The sequence below is a fragment of the Hyla sarda genome, chromosome 1 (genome assembly GCF_029499605.1).
Source record: "Hyla sarda isolate aHylSar1 chromosome 1, aHylSar1.hap1, whole genome shotgun sequence".
In the NCBI taxonomy this organism is placed as follows: Eukaryota; Metazoa; Chordata; class Amphibia; order Anura; family Hylidae; genus Hyla; species Hyla sarda.
This window is the reverse complement of record NC_079189.1, coordinates 406,659,692-406,682,629: the sequence shown is the minus strand read 5'-3', so window position 1 is coordinate 406,682,629 and position 22,938 is coordinate 406,659,692. Positions and strand designations below refer to the sequence as shown.

Below are 22,938 nucleotides of genomic sequence, written 5' to 3'. Positions count from 1 at the left end.
AAATTAACTGTTCCAAGATATAACAATACAAAAAAGCTGTGAAATAAAGGAAAGCCCACTATCTTTAATACATATAAAAAGACAAAACTGCTAGGTAGAGCAGCTTCATACCACCCATGTATCAAGTTTGAAGGGCAGACATTAAATGGGCACTGTCAAATTCAAATACTTTATATGTTTTACATCTTGGCAAAAATTTACCTTTCTAATATACTTCATAAGAAAATGTTATTTCCTTTTTATAGAAATTATGGCTTATAAAATCATGGTTTTGTCCAAGCTGAAGTACAGGTATGGACAAAGTCCAGTAAGTGAGGGTGGGCTAGCACTCCTCTGATAGGACAGGGGAGAGCACAGAGGAGTCCTATCAGACAGGAGAAAGAGCACAGGAGTACTATCAGACAAGAGAGCACAGGGGAGTACTGTCTGATATTACTCTCTCTGTGCTCTCTCTCCTGTCTGATAGCACTCCTCTGTGCTCTCTCTTGTCTGATAGGAGAGAGCACAGAGGAGTACTATCAGACAAGAGAGAGAGCACAGAGAGAGTACTTACAGACAGGAGAGAGCACAGAGGAGTACTATCAGACAGAATAGAGCACAGAGGAGTGCTATCCCACCCTCACTTACTGGACTTTGTCCATGCCTGTGCTTCAGCTTGAACAAAGCCATGATTTTATAAGCCAAAATTTCTATAAAAAAAGGCAATAAAAAAGTATATTAGGTCAATATTTTGCCAAGATATACAACATATAGGGGGAGATTTATCAAAACTTGTAGAAAGGAAACGTTGCCCAGTTGCCCATAGCAACCAATCAGATCGTTTTTCATTTTGTAGAGGTCTTGTTAAAAATGAAGCTGATTGGTTGCTATGGGCAACTGGTCAACTTTTCCTCTGCACAGGTTTTGATAAATCTCCCATAAAGTATTTGAATCTGACAGTGCCCATTTAAGTACTACATTCTGAGATTGCTGAAAGACATGTCCCCTGGCAGATTATAATTAAAGGAGCTAAAACTGGGTGGTCTTCATTAAGTTTTGTTTTGTTTCCCTTCCTGAATGGCACAGAGGAGGAGATTTGCTTGCCTGTGCTCCTACTGCAAACAAAGTAGCAGGGCAAGGATCCGGCTTCAGTAAGTTCCTTCCCAGCCACAGACAGATGTGATCTGTGGTTTGTAAGGAGGGGGAGGGGGGGGGGGGGGCAAACTGGATGTCTCCTGGGATACACACAGAAGCCTTTCTTCATAGTTTAGATAGGTAAGAACAAAAAAAAATTAAAAAAAAAACAATGTATTAAGCATTTGCTTGTATTTTTATTTAAGTAGCAAAACAAAATCAAACATTTATCTATGTAATGATTTCATGGTTCATTAAAAGTCGATACAATTTATCTAGAAATATAGTTATCTGTATAGTTATAGGAGACCCCTTTATGGACTCGTTTTGTAACAGAACAGTAAGATACAAGATTACTAAATAGAAGAGTGATAAAAACAACTGCATTGCTTAAAGACAAACAACCTATTTTCTAGCATTGCTTAGACTATTTCATTACATATATGCCGACTAGAATGCCTTACAGCAGAGGTTTTTTCATTGTTAGCCATGCAGTAGTATTCATGGATGAGGTTGCTATTGCCTGAAATCACAAGTTACCACAATGATTCATAGTTGAAACGAACTTGCAACAAATACTTCATCCGGACCTGGCGGCTGTCATACACAATGAACTCATTGTAATTTAGCGTGTAGCCATCTTTGTTTTTCAGTCCTGTGTCTATAAGAGGGCCTAAGGGAACCACAGCACCATCACTGTAAAATAAAAAGTGAAAACAAAACTTTCTCAAATGTTTCAGAGGAGTAGAGAAGAAAATGTTAAATGTATGCATGCAAACATGAAGTAGTGCCTTGTTTGGCTTACATTCATGCACCGTATGACACTATTGATAAATCTTCGGCTATCAGTGGGGCAAAAAAGTATTTAGTCAATGGTGCAAGTTCTCCCACTTAAAAACATGAGGCCTGTCATTTTCATCATAGGTATACCTCAACTATGAGAGGCATAATAAGAAAAAAAAAAATCCATAAAATCAGTCTAATTTTTAAAGAATTTATTAGCAAATTTTGGTAGAAAATATGTATTTGGTCAATAACAAAAGTTCATCTCAATACTTTGACCTCTGTTATTGCCAACAAAGGGTATATAGCAAACGTTTTCTGTAAGTCTTTACAAGGTTTTCACACACTGTTGCTGGTATTTTGGCCCATTCCTCCATGCAGATCTCCTCTAGAGCAGTGATGTTTTGGGACGGATCAGTCGTCCTGGTCCCTTAGCAGAAAAACAGCCCCAAAGCATGATGTTTCCACCCCCATGCTTCACAGTAAGTATGGTGTTCTTTGGATGCAACTCAGCATTCTTTCTCCTCCAAACACGACAAGTTGAATTTTTACAAAAAAGTTCTACTTTGGTTTCATGTGACCATATGACGTTCTCCCAATACTCTTCTGGATCATCCAAATGCTTTCTAGCAAACTTCAGACGGGCCCGGACATGTACTCGCTTAAGAAGGGAACATGTCTGGCACTGCATGATTTGAGTCCCAGGCAGCGTAGTGTGTTACTGATGGTAGCCTTTGTTTCTTTGGTCCCAGCTATCTGCAGGTCATTCACTAGGGTCCCCCCGTGTGGTTCTGGGATTTTTGCTCACCATTCTTGTGATCTTTTTGACACCACAGGGTGAGATCTTGCATGGAGCCCCAGATCCAGGGAGATTATCAGTGGGCTTGTATGTCTTCCATTTTCTAATCCCTTAAGGACGCAGGGTTTTTCAGTTTTTGCATTTTCGTTTTTTCCTTCTTACCTTTTAAAAATCATAACCCTTTCAATTTTCCACCTAAAAATCCATATGATGGCTTATTTTTTGCATCACCAATTCTACTTTGCAGTGACATTACTCATTTTACCCAAAAATCCACGGCAAAAGGGAAAAAAAAATCATTGTGCAACAAAATCGTAGGAAAAACGCAATTTTGTAACTTTTGGGTGCTTCCGTTTCTAGGCAGTACATATTTCGGTAAAAATGACACCTTATTATTCTGTAGGTCCATACGGTTTAAATGTATATATATATATATATATATATATATATAGGTTTGATTTTGTCGTACTTCTGGAAAAAATCATAACTACATGCAGGAAAATGTATACGTTTAAAAATGTCCTCTTCTGACCCTTATAACTTTTTTATTATTCCACGTACAGGGCAGAATATCTGATCTGAAGCTTTTATCGCTACCATTTGTTTTGATCGGACACTTTTTTTTTTGGACTTTTGGATTTTTTTTTTACGTGTACGCCATTGACCGTGTGGTTTAATTAACAATATATATTTTATAGTTCGGACATTTACGCGGCGATACCACATAGGTTTATTTTTATTTACACTTTTTTTTTTATGGGAAAAGGGTGGTGATTCAAACTTTTATTAGGGAAGGGGTTAAATGATCTTTATTAACACTTTTTTTTTTTTGCAGTGTTATAGCTCCCATAGGGACCTATAACACTGCACACACTGATCTTTTACACAGATTAACACGCCTGTGATAAGTGTTTTCGGCGCTTGACTGCTCCTGCCTGGATCTCAGGCGCGGAGCAGTCATTCGCCGATCGGACACCGAGGAGGCAGGTAAGGGCCCTCCCGGTGTCCTGTAAGCTGTTCAGGACGCTGCGATTTCACCGCGGTGGTCCCGAACAGCACGACTGAGCAGCCGGGATACTTTAACTTTCGCTTCAGAAGTGGCGGTCAGCTTTCATCGCCGCGTCTGAAGGGTTAATACAGGGCATCACCGTGATCGGTGATGTCCTGTATTAGCCACGGGTCCGGGCCGTTGATAGCCGCCGGGACCGACCCGACTGCGTGACCCCGCGGCATATCGCGGGAACCGTCGGAGGACGTAAATATACGTCCTTCAGGGGCTAATAATTGCTCCCACAGTTGATTTCTTCACACCAAGCTGCTTGCCTATTGCAGATTCAGTCTTTCGAGCCTGGTACAGGTCTACAATTTTGTTTCTGGTGTCCTTCAACAGCTCTTTGGTCTTGGCCATAGTGGAGTTTGGAGTGTGACTGTTTGAGGTTGTGGACAGGTGTCTTTTATACTGATAAGTTCAAACAGGTTCCATTAATACAGGTAACGAGTGGAGGACAGAGGAGACTCTTAAAGAAGAAGTTACAGGTCTGTGAGAGCCAGAAATCTTGCTTGTTTGTAGGTGACCAAATACTTATTTTCCACCATAATTTGCAAAAAAAATATTTGATTTTTAATGTGATTTTATAGATTTTTTTCTCATTATGCCTCTCATAGTTGAGGTAAACCTATGATGAATATTGTAGGCCTCTCATCTTTTTAAGTGTGAGAACTTGCACAATTGGTGGCCGACTAAATACTTTTTTTGCCCCACTGTATATGTATTTAACTTACTGAATTATTTTCTTTTCAGGGTCTGGAATGCTACGACCCAGACCTTTGGTGCTGTTTTTGCCTTTCAGCTTCTTCTGAGCATCATAATCTGCTTCCATCAGTTCATTACATTCACCAAGTGCAACCTGATAGAGACAAAAAATATGGTAAACACAACATAATAGAACAATAACCATCCAGAAGTGTGCATTTCATATTAGAAAGAAACAATTTACATGAAAATTGTTTCTTTCTAACACTACAATTAGTAAGATTCTACCAAACAGACGTTAAAAAAAAGCCACCAAGGTCCACTGATAAAAATTCAAGTTCGCCACTTTATAGAAGATGGTTGCTCTTCCTGAAAATGTCCAACCAATGCCAAACTAGAATATTTCTTGTGACACTATAAAGAGTGGTGTGACATTTCCTTTTGGAGAATCTGTGTAGGTCCAGAGTCACAAACTACAATTGAGGTCAACCTCTGATGTGTTTCTTTTTTTATTTCTCACACATTTCTCTATATGTCACACAGTGAGCTGCTCTTATTCTACTCATCAGGATTAATACACAATATCCATTGCAGTATCCTTTAATAAATGCATAATGCCCGTTGAGTGCTGTTGGAGATGATGTAACAAACTGTGCCTGCCTTCTCTATGGAGATCCTGGTAGCTGAAGCCTCTCCTAAAACCGTTACATTATATCAAACTAGTAGTTCCCTTTTAGGTTTGCAATTGGCTTTCATACAACCTTAAATTTTTTTTTTAAATCAACAGGCTCCAGAAAAAGTTATACAGATTTGTAAATTACTTCTATTTAAAAATGTTAACCCTTCCAGTACTTTTCAGCTGCTGTATTCTCCACAGGAAGTTCTTTTCTTTTTGAATTTATTTTCTGTTTGACCACAGTGCTCTCTGCTGACACCTCTGTCCGTGTCAGGAACTGTCCAGAGCAGTTAAGTTTGCTATGGGGATTTTCTCCTGCTCTGGACAGTTCCTGACATGGGCAGAGGTGTCAGCAGAGAGCACTGTGGTCAGAAATAAATTAAAAAAAGAAAATAACTTTCTATGGAGCATACAGAAGCTGATAAGTATGGGAAGGTTTAAGATTTTTAAATAGCAGTAATTTCCAAATCTGCTTAACTTTCTGGCATCAGTTGGTTATAAAAAAAAAAAAAGGACGCTGTCTTACTAAAAATGCAATTGCAAACAGATTCGAACTGAGAAATCACAGCTGAATTTTAGAAAATGTGAGACAGCAACTGACTGGTCACAGGTAGCACCACTGCTTTATTCTACATTAGTGCTGGGGGGGGGTGTGTAACTGCTTTATTTAGTAACAAACCTTTCACATTGGTGTGAATGCAGAAGCCAGCTTTAAAAGGGTTGGCAAGTATTAGGAAATCACTGCTTTTCTGTCCACAGGTTTTATCTGGAATTGCATCTTAGCTCCATTGAAGGGAATGAGACTGAGCTGCAGTTCTACACAACCTGTGGACAGGAATGGTGCCATTTTTGCAAGAAAAGAAGCAGCATTTTTCTAATACTGGACAACTCCTTAATTTACATTTGACAGACAAAGGCAATATCCAGTAATAATAGAGTAGATGTGCAAGCACACCACGTTTTTGTGGCTGTCAAGTCTCTCTGTTTGACCCTGGGTTTCAGCATCTTTCGAGGCCATACTAAAAGAAACCATAACCCATGGCCAGATAACCAAACATCTTTTAGCAGGACTGCAGTAAGAAGACACTAGATTAATGAATGTGTCCTGGTGCTTCAGTCTGGAAGGGGGGAAACCTTCGGCCTATTTTATGTTATTCAAAAAGTAAGGTGGAAGAGTATTATGAGTTAAGGATTCCTGAGTACAAAATTCGAAATGCTAGATTTGAAAAGCAACATTTATATTTAAAGCTTTATGAGCGTATTACTGGTCCGATTTAGAAGTGTCAGAAGATAAGTTCTGAAATATCAACTATACTACTGGAAGTTGTACACTAGGTGAAATGTCCGGTTTATGCCAATACTTATTTTTTAAATGTTTTTATTCCAACTTACAATAGTCAAATCATCTATAATTACCGTATACAAATAAAAAAAAGTAGCACTCTTTCGAGGACATTTGAGCTCCCAAAAACTTCCTCCGTAAAATCCAGTATCTTAGTTGTCCAAGACACCTCCGAGCCCCCTGAAGGGATAGGAGTGAGGTGGCAGGGGTGCCACCCCTCCTATCCCTGCTACTGGTCAGTCAGAAGCGCCCGACCAATAGCAGATCGGGGGCGGGGGGGTTAAAGTTCAGTTCCCTGCTCTGCCCACCCACTGTAGTCCGGGCAGAGCAGGGGAACCGTGATGTGACTGGCGGCGGTCATTTACCAGCGGCGGGCGGCAGAGGACAGCGATGCGGCTCCCTGGTGCGGCGATCCTACGGAAGCCAGTGAGTTGTTGCCTAGCAACATCTGGAGGGCTACAGTTTGGAGGCCACTATACAGTTTGGAGAAAAATTCTCTCTCCAAAAGCTCAATGGCGCTCGTCCTCTTCTGAGCATTGTAGTTTGCCCGCAGAGCATTTTACGTCCTAACATGGGCTATTTCCATACTCAGAAGAGATGTGGTTACAAATTTTGGTGGGCATTTTCTCCCATAACCCTTAGTAAAAATGGTAAATTTTTGGGGAAAAACTGCACTTTAGTGAAAAAAATAATTCTCATTTACACATCCGATTTTAACGAAAAGTCATCAAACACCCATGGGGTGTTAAGGCTCACTGGATGCCTTCTTACGTTTCTTGAGGGTTGTAGTTTCCAAAATAGTAAGCCATGTGTTTTTTTTTTTTTTTTTTTTTTTTTTTTTTGCTGTTATGGCACCATAGGGGCTTCCTAAATGTGACAAAACCATTTCAGCAAAATTCACTCTCCAAAATCCCATTGTCGCTCCTTCCCTTCTGAGCCCGCCAAACACTTTACATACACATGAGGTATTTCCTTACTTGAGAGAAATGGGGTTACAAATTTCGTGGGGCTTTTTCTCCTAATACCCTTGTAAAAATTCAAAAACTCGGTCTACAAGAACATGCGAGTGTAAAATATGAAGATTTAGAATTTTCTCCTTCACTTTGTTGCTATTCCTGTGAAACACCTAAAGGGTTAACAAACATTCTGAGTGTCATTTTGAATACTTTGAGGGGTGCAGTTTCTATAATGGGGTCATTTATGGGGTATTTCTAATATGAAGGCCCTTCAAATCCACTTCAAAACTGAACTGGTCCCTGAAAGTTAGTAAATTGCTGCTGAACTTTTAAGCCCTCAACATGTCATCTTTGTGAGGCAAACATAAATTAGACATATTGTATATGTGAATCAATATAACATTTATTTGGAATGTCTATTTTCCTTACAAGCAGAGAGCTTCAAAGTTAGAAAAATGCTACATTTTGAAATTTTTCATAAAATTTTTGAATTTTTAAATTTTTTACATTTTTGAAAATTTACTACTATGTTAAAGTAGAATATGTCATGAAAAAACAATCTCGGAATCAAATTCATAAGTAAAAGCATTCCAGAGTTATTAATGCTTAAAGTGACAGTGGTCAGATGTGCAAAAAATGCTCTGTTCCTTAAAGCATACCTGTCATAGTGCAAAAAAAAGTGATATGTTAATCAAGACCCAATCCTGATCATGTGCATATAATTTTTATGTGTCTCGGACCTATATATCCAGAGATATAATCATTTATCTGCTGGTTAGTTACTTTTTCATTGTGCAGGCTGGAGGGGGCGTGTCAGTCTGTCTCCCTTACAGAAGCAAGCTTGGGCAGTCAGCCAATCAGTACTCTCTACTCTGTAACCCTTTCCTCTCTGGTTTTATGATGTGTCATGTGTCAGAGGAAGATACTTGGAGCTTGCCTGCAGTAATCAGAAGACATTATGGTGAGTTCATAACAGGATAAAATGTATAAATATAAGAATAGATCTTTATAAAATTAGTGCAAGGATTTTTTAGATAAAAGTACAGCGTTTTTATGAATACATGTTCTATCGGTTTTATCTTCTCCTAGTAAAGCTGGATGCTAATCAGCATAGCTGTCACTATGTGTGTCATTCATCTTTCACAGACTCCTGAATGTCTGATCAACTTCTTTGTCATTTAGGAGTCCAAGAAAGCTTTGACTATTTCAGCATGCTGGGAGTTGTAGTTTAGTAACAACTGAAGCTGCAATGTTTGTAAATAACTGTGTTAGAGCAGTGTTGCCTCCAGCTGTTTTAAAACGACTGCTCTCAGCATGTCCACACATCCTTTATCTGTAGTTTTGCATACACAATAGAAATCTCCTATACTGGATACCGGTATGCTTTACGGACGGTATCCAGTATGCTGTAAAATCTAGACTAGTCTGTCTGGCTAAAAGACAGGCGACCCCTAGTGGTGGCTATTTTGAGCTTGAATTTCAGGTGAAAATTAAAATTATTTTTAACAGGTGTATATTGTGAAATGTCATATTATAATGAGTCCCGCAATATATGAAAAGTTTTTAACAATGACAGTGCCTCTTTAAGGTTAAAATGGGCATGGTCCTTAAATGGGCACTGTCAGATAAAAAAAAACATTTGATATGTTGTAAAGCATGCAAAACAAATACGTTTTGCAATTGCTTTTATTAGAAAATGTTCAGTATTTAATTTCCCACCTGCTTGGACACATACTAGTCCTACTGTGGTCCATGCATCATCACCTATGTCATGGACACACTTCCTTGATTGACAGCTGTGAGCGTAGGGCTCACAGCTGGAGGAAAAATCCTCCCACTGTCCGGTTGTGTTCCGCAACTGTCAGTGAGGACAAGCTGGGAGTTGTAGTTTTGCTAATGCTAGGGGAGATGTAAGCAGACAGCATAGTGAGGGAGGGGGCGGAGACCTGCACAGTGAGGCCATGCCCCCTCCCTTAGAGAGGAATTCAGACTAGTGAGCTAAATTAAAAGTAATTAAAAAAAAAATTAGATGTTCATGGTCAGGATTAGGTACTGAGTGATATATTAAATTTTTTTTTTGTTGTTGGATTTGTTGGGTACACTTTAAGGGGTTAAATTTAACCAAGCTTTTAGGGAAATAGTATAATTTATGTAAATGTATTTAAATTAAGTTAGTTTGAAATTTGCTCCCACTTCAATTTGATTTTCGGAACTCTCTCCTTCCCTATTTCACACATCAACATTTTATATACAGTCATGGCCATAAATGTTGGCACCCCTGAAATTTTTCAAGAAAATTAAGTATTTCTCACAGAAAAGGATTGCAGTAACATGTTTTGCTATACACATGTTTATTCCCTTTGTGTGCATTGGAACTAAACCAAAAAAGGGAGGAAAAAAGCAAACTGGACATAATGTCACATCAAACTCCAAAAATGGTCTGGACAAAATTATTGGCACCTTTAATTTAATATTTGGTTGCACACCCTTTGGAAAAAATAACTGAAATCAGTCGCTTCCTATAACCATCAATAAGCTTCTTACACCTCTCAGCCGGAATGTTGGACTACTCTTCCTTTACAAACTGCTCCAGGTCTCTCTTATTGGAAGGCGCCTTTTCCCAACAGCAATTTTAAGATCTCTCCACAGGTGTTCAATGGGATTTAGATCTGGACTCATTGCTGACCACTTCAGAACTCTCCAGCGCTTTGTTGCCATCCATTTCTGGATGCTTTTTGAGGTATGTTTGAGGTCATTGTCCTGCTGGAAGACCCAAGTTCTCGGACGCAAACCCAGCTTTCTGACACTGGGCTGTACAGTGCAACCCAAAATACGTTAGTAATCCTCAGATTTCATGATGCCTTGTACACATTCAAGGCACCCAGTGCTAGAGGCAGTAAAACAACCCCAAAACATCATTAACCCCTTAAGGACCCGGGCTTTTTCCGTTTTTTTAATTTTCAATTTTTCCTCCTTAACTTTAAAAAAATCCTAACTCTTAAAAATTTTCACCTAAAATTATATATAATGGCTTAATTTTTGCGTCACTAATTCTACTTTGTAACGACATTAGTCATTTTACCCAAAAATCTACGGTGAAACGGGAAAAAAAATCAATGTGCGACAAAATTGATGAAAAAACACTTTTGTAAGTTTTGGGGGCTTCCGTTTTTTACGCAGTACATTTTTCGGCAAATATGATACTTTATCTTTATTCTGTAGGTCCATACGGTTAAAATGATACACTACTTATATAGGTTTGATTTTGTATTACTTCAGAAAAAAATCATGAATACATGCAGGAAAATGTATACGTTTAAAATGGTCATCTTCTGACCCCTATAACTTTTTTATTTTTCTGTGTTCAGGGCGGTATGAGGGCTCATTTTTTGCGCCATCATCTGAAGTTTTTAGCGGTACCATTTTTGTTCTCATCAGACTTTTTGATGACTTTTATTCACTTTTTTGTGGTATAAAAAGTGATCAAAAATGCGCTATTTTGGACTTTGGAATTTTTTGGCGCGTACGCCATTGAAAGAGTGGTTTAAAAAGCGGTATATTTTTTATAATTCGAACATTTCCGCACGCGGGGATACCACATATGTTTATTTTTATTATTATTTACACTGTTTTTTTTATTCTTGTAAATTCCGGGTGATTTAAACTTTTATTAGGGGAAGGGATAATTGAAAGGGTTAATGTTTTTTTTTTACACTTTTCTTATGCAATAGGGGGCTATAACATCGCATTAACTGATCTTTTACACTGATTGATTCATCTCCATAGGAATGGATCAGTGTTTTCGGCGATTGAATGCTCAAGCCTGGATCTCAGGATGGAAGCATTCATTCGGCGATCGGACAGCGCAGGAGAAGGTAAGAAGACTCCTCCTGTACTACAGCTGTTCGGGATGCAGCGATTATACCGCGGCGATCCCGAACAGCTCCCTGAGCTAACCGGCAACTTTCACTTTCGTTTTTAGCCGCGCGGCTAAAGGGTTAATAGCGCGCGGCACACCGATCAGTGCCGCGCGCTATTAGAGACTATCCTGCGTTGACACCTTTCATCAATTTTTCTCTTCTGTCCACGCCTAGGGAGATTAGCTAGTGCCATGGGTTGCAAACTTCTTGATAATGTTGCGCACTGTGGACAAAGGCAAATCTAGATCTCTGGAGATGGAACTGTAACCTTGAGATTGTTGATATTTTTCCACAATTTTGGTTCTCAAGTCCTCAGACAGTTCTCTTATCCTCTTTCTGTTGTCCATGCTTAGTGTGGCACACACAGACACACACTGCAAAGACTAAGTGAACTTCTCTCCTTTTTATCTGCTTTCAGGTGTGATTTTTATATTGCCCGCACCTGTTACTTGCCCCAGGTGAGTTTAAAAGGAGCATCATATGCTTGAAATAATCTTATTTTTCTACAATTTTGAAAGGGTGCCAATCATTTTGTCCAGCCCATTTTTGGAATTAGATGTGACATTATGTCCAATTAGCTTTTTTTCCTCCTTTTTTGGTTTAGTTCCAATACACACAAAGGGAACAAACATGTGTATAGCAAAACATGTGTTACTGCAATCCTTTTCTGTGAGAAATAAGTAGAATTTTGGACTTACCGTAAATTCTCTCTGAGCTTCTATTGGGGGACACAGGACCATGGGTATATGCTGCTTGCCACTAGGAGGCTGACACTAGGCAAAAAACAAAAGAAGGCTGGCTCCTCCCAGCAGGATATACCCGCCTCCTGGTTCTGAGCAACTCTTGGGAGTTTTAGTCCCAAAGCAGAAGGAGAGCCAACCCCGAAAACAAAAAATCGAACACAACACCCAGAAAAGGGAAAACCGACCAAAAGGGGAACACCCCCGCCCCGGAAGGACGGAAACCAGCTGGTTGCAAACAACAATGGGTGGATGCTGTGTCCCCCAATAGAAGCTCCGAGAAAGAGAATTTACGGTAAGTCCAAAATTCTACTTTTCTCGAGCGCTTCATTGGGGGGGGGGACACAGGACCATGGGACATCCTAAAGCAGTCCCTGGGGAGGGCAAACCAACCCCAACAGAAGAAGGCTCAGGCGGAATGTTGAAAAGTATGAACCCTGTAAAACTTGGTAAAGGTATGCAGGGACGACCAAGTCGCAGCCTTGCACACCAGCAGGGCCGAGGCCCCGTGTCAGACCGCCCAGGAGGCCCCCACCGCTCGGGGGGAGTACAGCGGTACGCCTCTGAAATGGCGGAACAGATCCACCGGGAGATCGTGGACTTCGAGGCCGGGAGACCCTTGCGCCTCCCATAGGGGAGCACAAACAGGGAGTCACTACGACGAAAGGAGGAAGTGACCGACAAATATGTCCGCACCGTCCGGACCAAGTCCAACTTATGAAGCCGGCGCTCTCTCGGATGGGAGGGAGACGGACAAAAGGAGGGCAACATGATGTCCTCGTTCAGGTGGAAGGCAGACACCACCTTAGGCTGGAAAGAGGGCACTGGCCAAAGAACCACCTTATCCTGGTGAAGCACCAGAAAGGGGGAACGGCAGGAGAAGGCGGCTAGTTCCGAGACACGGCGAAGAGATGTGACCGCGACCAGAAAAGCCACCTTCCAAGAGAGGAAACTGAGAGAAACCTAAGCCAGAGGCTCAAACGGAGTGCCCTGAAGGGCGTCCAAAACAAGGTTAAGGTCCCAAGGCACAGTGGGGGACCGAAGAGGAGGGGCCTCGTGGGCCACACCTTGCAAAAAGGTGCGAATATGAAGGTCAGACACCAGAGGGCGTTGAAAGAGGACCGACAGGGCCGAAACCTGCCCCTTAAGGGAACTGAGTGCAAGGCGCGTCTCCAGTCCAGGCTGTAAGAAGGGCAGGAGATTAGGCAGAGAGAAGGAAGTGGGAGAAAGGGAACGGGCCTCACACCAGCGGAAATACGCCCGCCAGGTGCGGTGGTAAATCCTGGCGGACGAGGGCTTACGGGCACGGAGCAGAGTCCGGATAACGCGGGAGGAAAACCCCCGAGCCCTCAAAACCATGGTCTCAACCGCCACGCCGTCAAACGCAGCGGAAGTGAATTGGGGTGGCAGAGGAGCCCTTGGGAGAGAAGGTCGGGACGGTCCGGAAGAGGGAAGGGAACATCTGCCACGAGGCTGACCACGTCTGCGTACCACACGCGACGGGGCAAGTCCGGAGCCACCAGAATGGCCGAGACCCCCTCCGCCTTGAGCTTCCGGACAACCCGGGGAAGAAGCGGAAGAGGTATGGAAGGGCGAAAGAGGACCACCAAGAGGTAGGGAAGGCCCAGGGGACCACCAAGGCGTCCGCTGCGAGCGCCAGGGGATCCCGAGACCTGGACACGAAGAGAGGGACTTTCCTGTTCCGACGAGACGCGAACAGGTCCACATCCGGGGTTCAGATATGACGGCAGATCTGATCGAAGACTTCCGGGTGGAGAGACCACTTGCCCGGATCCGTGGTGGCGCAACTTAGGAAATCGGCCTCCCAGTTTTCGATGCCGGGAATTTGTACGTCTGAGAGGGCAGGAACCTGAAGTTCCACCCACCTGAGAATCTTTGTGACTTCCTTCATGGCCGCCGAGCTGCGGGTGCCCCCCTGGCGATTGATGTACACCACGGCCGTGGCGTTGTCCGTTTGCATCCGGACTGGGAGGCCCCGGAGAAGGCGGGTCCAGTGCCGAAGGCACAGGAGGATCGCCCGAAGCTCCAGAACATTGATGGAGAGCTTGGCCTCTGAGGGCCCTGGACCGTCTGGTCCTGGAAGACCCCACCCCAGCCGAGGAGGCTCGCGTCCGTGGTCAGGACAAGCCAGCGGAGAGGCTAGAAGGAAGGAGCCACCAAAGGAGGGAGAGGCGTACCTGGGGAGAGAGCCGGATCCTGCGTTGGAGAGACAAAGGAGACTTGTCCCACTGGGACAGGATGGCCCATTGGAGAGGACGGCAGCGAAATTGAGCAAAGGGCACCGCCTCCATGGCAGCCACCATCTTCCCCAAAATGGACATGCAGGTGCGGATGGGAAATGGCCCCGGCGCCCGAAGGGTGCGGACCCCCGACAGGAGCTCCTGGAGTTCGTCCTCCGGCAGGGAGACACGAGCAGCCGCTGTGTCGAAGTGGAGCCCCAGAAAAACCAGGGCCGGGGACAGATGAGACTTCTCGTGGTTGACAATCCAACCGAAACGGGAGAGGGTCTGGAGGGTGAAGTTGAGGCTGGCCCGATTCTGCTCCAAGGAGGGCGCCTTGATGAGCAGGTCGTCCAAGTACGAAAGAACCGAGATGCCCCGAGAGTGAAGAAGAGCCACCACCGCCGCCAACGTCTTGGTAAAGACCCGGGGTGCAGTCGCCAGCCCGAAAGGTAGGGCGACAAACTAGAAATGACCCTCAGGGACAGCGAACCTGAGGAAGCGGTGGTGGGCCGGGAAGATAGGGAGTAAGCATCCCGGATGTCCACAGAGGAAAGGAACTCCCCTTGATCCATTGAGGCCACAACAGACCTCAGAGACTCCATCGAAAAATGCCCAAGGCGCACGTGTCGGTTCAGGAGTTTGAGGTCGAGGATCGGACAAACCAAGCCGTCCTTCTTGGGGACCACAAAAAGGTTTGAGTAGAACCCCGAGAAGCAGTCCTGAGGAGGGACCGGAACAATCACGCCCTGGGAAAGAAGAGTGCGGAGGGCCACCTGAAAAGCTGCAGCCAGAGCTGGGGACCGAGGAGGGTGGAAAAAACGATCCTGGGGCATAGAAGCGAACTCTATGTGATAACCCTGAGAATACTTTCCAAGAGGGACTTTTATACTTACCATGAGGGACCTTCTTTACCCAGACATCTTCGACCAGCTAGTGCCACCTGCCTTTAGCCACCATGGCGACCAGGGGCAAATGGGGGACCCGGACCATAGGTACACCACCAGGTGCTGGCGAGGAGGGGTTAAAGGCCCATCCATGATGCACCGTGCCCCTAGCTCGTATGTGGGGGATCAGGCAGCGCCATGCTCCTGTCGCCCCACGCTAGATAAAACAAAAAAGGAAGAGAAAGTCTAAACTGTACCTGATACTAGGAAAAAAACTAAAGAAATAAGACCAGATCTGGAGAGCTCAAGAGCTGCGTCTAGCCTCCTCTGACACTAAGCTAAAACTGAGTTGCTCAGAGCCAGGAGGCGGGTATATCCTACCGGGAGGAGCCAGCCTTCTTTTGTTTTTTGCCTAGTGTCAGCCTCCTAGTGGCAAGCGGCATATACCCATGGTCCTGTGTCCCCCAATGAAGCGCTCGAAAAACTTCATTTTCTTGAAAAATGTTAGGGGTGCCAACATTTACGGCCACGAATGTATGTTATAAGGGTACAGCCGTCACGGGCTATGATGTCATGAGCTCCCGGCGCCGGCTCCAGCATTTAACACAGTTTGTTCCAAACGCTGAGCAGCGGAGTACCACTTTGTGATTGTTTGAATTTAATTGGCTAAATATTTTCAATATTTCAATGTTTAATTAAATATACCAAAACTTGTGTATCTCCCTTAACCCAAAGTTATTTTGAAGTTCCTTAAAACTAATTGGTTTTGCCTCACAAAAAAGTGATTATTTAAATTAGCACCCAAAACCCTTTTTGTCCAATTTTATCAAATTCTTTTAACCCCTTACGGACCGAGCATTTTTCGGTTTTTGCACTTTAGTTTTTTCCTCCCTACATTTTAAAAATCATAACCCTTTAAATTTTGCACCTAAAAATGCATATGATGGCTTATTTTTTGCACCACCAATTCTACTTTGTAATGACATCAGTCATTTTACCCAAAAATCTACGGTGAAACGGCAAAAAAAAAAATCATTGTGCGACAAAATTGACGATAAAACACCATTTTTGGGGGCTTCCGTTTCTACGCAGTGCATTTTTCTGTAAAAATTACACCTTCTCTTTATTCTGTAGGTCCATACGATTAAAATGATACCCTACTTATATAGGTTTGATCTTGACGTACTTCTGGAAAAAATCATAACTACATGTAGGAAAATTTATACGTTTAAAATTGTCATCTTCTGACCCCAAAAACTTTTTTATTTTTCCGCGTACGGGGCGGTATGAGGGCTCATTTTTTGTGCCATGATCTGAAGTTTTTTGCGGTACCATTTTTGTATTGATCAGACTTTTTGATTGCTTTTTATTCATTTTTCATGTATTTTTTAATTATATTCATTTTTCATGGATTTTTTAATTCTTTTTGCGCGTACGCCATTGACCGTGCGGTTTAATTAACAATATATTTTTATAATTCGGACATTTCCACACACGGCGATATCACATAAGATTATTTTTATTTACACTGCTTTTTTTTTTTAAATGGTAAAAGGGGGGTGATTAAAAATGTAACCATTGCTTAATGATTCTGCCCCTTGACTGCTCATGCCTGGATCTCAGCCACTGAGCAGTCATTCGGCGATCGGACACCAGGAGGCAGGTAAGGGGACCCTCCTCGTGTCCTACAGCTGTTCGGGATGTTGAGATTTCGCCGCAGCGATCCCGAACAGCCCCCTGAGCTAACCGGCAGCAGTTAAGTTTCACTTTAGATGCAGCGATCAACTTTGAACGCCGCATCTAAAGGGTTAATAGCGCGTGGCACCGCGATCAGCCACGGGTCCCGGCTGTTGCTAGGTAGTAAGATAGTAAGGGAGAGGACTCAGGACGTACCGGTATGTCTTTGGGGTTAAATTTATGTTGTGCCACATAGATGTAATCCCCAAGGTACCATCTACACTTCATATTTTCCTGGTCAGCTTCCAGGCTTCAATCAGTGGCGTAGCTATAGAGGTCGCAAAGGTCGCCATTGCGACCGGGCCCCCCTGCCACTATACCATACTATTGCCGCACTTCTGGCCCCCAGACACAGCCCGAGATCCCGGGCCTGAAGGGGAGGCTTGTCGCTGCAGACGCTGCGGCAGCGGCACTGCCAGTACCAGACCGGCGCCAGCCTCAAACCCCCCGCCGAGGTCCCGGGCCTGAAGGGGAGGCTTTTAGCAGCGGCGCTGCCAGTTCCAGGCCCGGCGCTAGCCTCCAACCCCCGTCCCCCCCCTTCCCCCTTCTACCACAACCCCTAAGCACACACCATAATGTTGCCACGACATACACGCCCTTCCTCCCCTCACCGTACGCAGCGTAGTGTATGCAGACACGCTGCTAATGCCTGCAGCAACTGCCTACGAGTGAGCGCAGAGAAGGGTTCAGATCACCAGCAGGTCTCCTCACTGATCTTCATGGCGGCCGCAGGTGAGTGAGGAGGGGTTAATTTAATTTGGGGTCCGGTGGAGCGGCGGGGGTGGCCAGGTGGTCGGGTTGTTGGGGCTTAATTTTGGGTCCGGAGGGGGAGGTTATATTTGGGGTCCAGAGGCAGTGTGTGAATGTATGATGTGTGTGTATGTACTGCATGTATGATGTGTGTGTATGTACTGTATATGTATGGTGTGTGTGTATGTACTGTATATGTATGATGTGTGTGTATGTACTGTATGTATGGTGTATGTATGATGTGCGTGTAGGTATGGTGTATGTATGATGTGTGTGTATGTACTGTATATGTATGATGTGTGTGTGTATATATACTGTATGTATGGTGTATGTATGATGTGTGTATGTACTGTATATGTATGATATGTGTGTATGTACTGTATGTATGGTGTATGTATGATGTGTGTATGTACTGTATGTATCGTGTATGTATGATGTGTGTATACTGTATGTATGGTGTATGTATGATGTGTGTATGGTGTATGTATGATGTGTGTGTATACACTGTATGTATGGTGTATGTATGATGTGTGTGTATACACTGTATGTATGGTGTATGTATGATGTGTGTATGTACTGTATGGTGTATGTATGATGTGTGTATGTACTGTATGTATGGTGTATGTATGATGTGTGTAACTGTGTATGGTGTATGAATTATGTGTGTAAGCAACATGTATGTATGATGTGTGGAGATGTGTGTAAGCTAGAATGATGTATGTATGATGTGTGGAGATGTATTATGCGGGGGGGATCTGGAGGTGTTTATGATGCGTTTATGTATGATGTGTGTATGATGTGTGTATGATGTGTGTGTATGTACTGTATGATGTATGAATGATGTGTGTGTATATACTGTATGTATGAATGATGTGTGTGTATATACTGTATGTATGAATGAATGATGTGTGTGTATATACTGTATGTATGAATGATGTATGTGTATATACTGTATGTATGAATGATGTGTGTGTGTATGTACTGTATGTATGAATGATGTGTGTGTGTGTGTATGTACTGTATGTATGAATGATGTGTGTGTGTGTATGTACTGTATGTATGATGTATGAATGATGTGTGTGTATGTACTGTATGTATGATGTATGAATGATGTGTGTGTATGTACTGTATGTATGATGTATGAATGATGTGTGTGTGTATGTACTGTATGTATGATGTATGAATGATGTGTGTGTGTATGTACTGTATGTATGATGTATGAATTATGTGTGTGTATGTACTGTATGTATGATGTATGAATTATGTGTGTGTATGTACTGTATATATGATGTATGAATGATGTGTGTGTGTATGTACTGTATATATGTATGAATGTTGTGTGTATGTACTGTATATATGATGTATGAATGATGTGTGTATGTACTGTATATATGATGTATGAATGATGTGTGTGTGTATGTACTGTATGTATGATGTATGAGTGATGTGTGTCTATGAATGGTGTGTGTGTGTGTGTGTATGAATGATAGATGTGTGTAAGCAAGATGTATGTATGATGTGAGGAGATGTATTATGCTGGGAGATCTGGAGGCGGCAGGTGTATGTGGTTATGTATAATGTATGTGTGTGAATGATTTGCGTGTATATGTATGTATTATGCATGTGTGTGTTGGAGGGGCGGGGGGGGGGGGTGGCAGATGGTCTAGGGAGGGGGGAAGAGGAGCATGTAGGAGGACTTATGGGTCTGGGAGGAAAGGGGAGCTGGAACAGAGGAGCTAGGAGGAGGACAGAGGGGTCTGGAGGGGGACAGGTGTGATTCAGTTAAACTGAGAAGAAACAGTATGTAACAGTATTAGTATTATTATTATGGAGGGATTATTATATTTGGAAGGTAGTGTGTGGCAGGGTTATATTCAGAGGGTACAGCGTATAACATGGTTATTTTTGAGGGTTTATATTCAGGGGCACAGTGTGTGAAAGTATTATATTCAGAGGTACAGTGGGTGGCAGTATTACTTTCATGGGCACCGTGTGGCAGTGTTATATTAAGAGGGTACGGTGAGTGGTAGTATTATATTCAGGGAGTACAGTGTGTGGCAGTATTATATTCAGGGGATACAGTGTCTGGCAGCATTATATTCAGGGGTACAGTGGGTGGCAGTATTATATTCAGGGGGTACAGTAGGTGGCAGCATTATATTCAGGGGGTGCAGTGGGTGGCAGTATTATAGTCAGGGGATACCGTGTGTGGCAGTATTATATTCAGAGGGTACAGTATTTAGCAGAATAATAATGATTATTGTATTCATACAGAGGATGAGGATCTACTGACAAAGTGAGGAGTTAATGGTGTCTGGATGTCAGACTCTGCAGAGAAGATGGAGCTGGAAGATGTCCTGATGTCTGGACCAGATGGAGAAGAAAAGAAAAGACAACAGAGAATACGTCACTCAGGTCACTGATATCATTGTGTATTCTCCTGACTGTCCCATCAGAGCTGTAGTCGCTTGTTAGTTCTGCAGTGATGATGGGTGATGCTGTAGCCTAATCTGTGGCTCTCCAGCTGTTGCAAAGCTACAACTCCTTTAATGCCTGAGGCTCTCCAGACATGATGGGAGTTATAGCTTTTTAACAGCTGGAGAGCAACTGGAACCAAGGTTATAGGTGGGGGTCCCAGCAGTTGGACCCCCAGTAGAAAAATGAGCTGCTTATTCTTAAATGCCCAGGAATATGTTTTGTCTGTCTGGCCCTGCCTGTTACTTATATAGTCACTTATATAGTTGTGTATTCTCCTGACTGTGTCTCATCAGTGCTGTGTTCACTGATATCTTTGGTTAAGGGGTCGCCCGGGATTGGGGAAGCGGGTTGTCAGGCGATAGGGGGCCCTGGGCAAATTTTTGCATTGGGGCCCTGTGGTTTCTAGCTACGCCCCTGGCTTCAATAACATCTCCCCATAGGCAAATCTATTACATTTTTTTTTACCCCAGTTGTCCTGCCACAACACTGCAAATATATTATGAAATGTGTTTTATACTACATATAGTAAGTAATAATCAGCGAATCCCCAAGCGGTTGGACCTCCCGCGATCTGACACTTATTCTCTATTAGGATAGGGGGATACATTTTGCTATTCCAGAGTTCTCCTTTAAGCCTCATCATTCTACTCTTTGCCAATATCATGTCACTCACCTTGAGCATAACCAATACAGGGGAAGGATTTGAGAAGTTCCAACATCAAAGTGACACTTAAATATCAACTATACTACTTAAGGTTGTACACTAGGTGAAACGTCCCATTCATGCCAATACTTAATTGTCCATGTCTGGCTGCTGGTGTCAGATTAAGATGGCTTGGATCTGTATTAATCCTATATGCAGTTACTTTTTGAGAAGAACCAATACAAGGTACACATAAAATAAGTTTTTTTCCATGCTGTATCAGTTGGCATTACCTCTGACAGCAGAATAATTCCCACATTCTTATCTCGGGTTGTAAAGCAATAATTTGCACTCTTTGAGGAGACATCTGCAAAATATATTCCTTTTCCAAACTAGGAAGAGAGAAATTGCATATATTAATACATAACATGTATATGTAACAGGTTCCTAAGGATTCAAGAGTCATTTCACAATATCAAAATAGAAAGTGCGAAAGGGACAGATGGATTAAGTAGAATGCTGAGACACCATGACATAAGCCCTGTTAGGCAGTGAGGTTTGTATTGGATTCCCGTAAACATTATCACACCTCACACAATTAGGCATCAAACCTGATTTAATTACAATTGAACCTTTTATTAACCCCTCTGTGCCACTTACATCTTATTGTATAGGATAATTCAATGGTCCAAAGCACTCAGTCCCCAACACTCCACACCCGGCTAACACAAGGAAGACACAGAAACCAAACAACCAGGTCAGTACCAATGAGTTTCTTAGGAATATATTTAGGGGACCTTAGAGATATTAATGACTGGTATGTTCTATTGTCATGTGGTATCCTAGGGTATATTATCCTATTGGCATCCAGAGACGTTTTTGGATCGGATACTTATCCTTATTATACTATACTTCCTTTAATAATAGTTTGTCAATGTTCCCCTTTCTAAGGCCTATCTTCAATTGACAAAGGCACCAGAATTTCAAAATGGCGGCTTTGTTTCCATGTTTCTGGCAAACATGTCTTGCCAATGGGGTATCTGCCCCTGTTCTAATTGTCCTAATGTGCTTTCCCACTCTTCTGAGTTCTTGTGTAGTTTTACTTACATACAGCATTGGACATGTGCATGTAGCTATGTAGAGGACATTTTGGCTACTGCAATTTAGGAATTGTCTAATGGTATATTCTTTATTGTCTGATGGATTTTCAAATTTCTTTATTTTTGGCATATACTTACATCTAGCACAATGACCGCATGGATGTGACCCCATTGGTGGATTGGGAATCCAAGTAGCTATGTTCTCATTGTCTTTTTTGTGATGACTATGTACCAGTATATCACAAATATTAGATCCTTTTCTATATGTAATATTTGGTTGAGTGCCGATTACAGTTCTTTTAGAATCTCTGTAATCCGTGAAGCATAGGCATCAAAGGTCCCTATGCATCTAATGATTTTAACCCCGGAATGTTATTCTCTTTTAGGACGTAAGAGTTCTATTCTGTTCAGGGTTCTCACTCTATTAAAGGCTCTTCTCATATGCTTTTAGGATAGCCTCTATTTACAAATATTTGCATCAGATTTGCGCTTTGTTCTGAAAGTTCCTCTCTTCTGAGCAGTTTCTTTTTGCCCTTAGATATGGTCCATATGGTATACTGCATTTTAAAGCCCCTGGATGCCAACTTTTCTAATGTAGGAAACTGTTTGTAGCTGTTGGCTTCCTATATGTGATGTCTAAGAAATTGATGCACCTGCCTCCCTTCTCAAGGGTGAACTTCATACCAATGTCATTCGTGTTCAATTTCTTAACAAATTCCTGAAAAACTGTGATATCCCCATTAGAGATGAGCGAACTTACCGTAAATTCGATTTGTCACGAACTTCTCGGCTCGGCAGTTGATGACTTATCCTGCATAAATTAGTTCAGATTTCAGGTGCTCCCATGGGCTGGAAAAGGTGGATACAGTCCTAAGAGACTCTTTCCTAGGACTGTGTCCACCTTTTCCAGCCCACCGGAGCACCTGAAAGCTGAACTAATTCATGCAGGATAAGTCATCAACTGCCGAGCCGAGAAGTTCGTGACGAATCGAATTTACTGTAAGTTCGCTCATCTCTTTTC

General features: G+C 42.6%; 1 protein-coding gene across 3 annotated transcripts in view; it reads right to left on the bottom strand.

The window, feature by feature from the left end:
• Window positions 1-1,290: 1,290 nt before the first annotated feature.
• PARP2 (poly(ADP-ribose) polymerase 2) overlaps window positions 1,291-22,938 on the bottom strand; it is a 148,601-nt gene continuing 126,953 nt past the window's right edge. For all 3 annotated transcript variants that reach the window (XM_056528578.1, XM_056528577.1, XM_056528579.1), the window contains exons 17-19: window positions 21,111-21,209; window positions 4,478-4,602; window positions 1,291-1,809 (exon numbers count right to left, since the gene is read on the bottom strand). In XM_056528578.1, coding sequence (XP_056384553.1) covers window positions 1,650-1,809; window positions 4,478-4,602; window positions 21,111-21,209 — 384 coding nt within the window. In that variant the 3' untranslated portion in view covers window positions 1,291-1,649. The remainder of the gene's footprint in view (window positions 1,810-4,477; window positions 4,603-21,110; window positions 21,210-22,938) is intronic.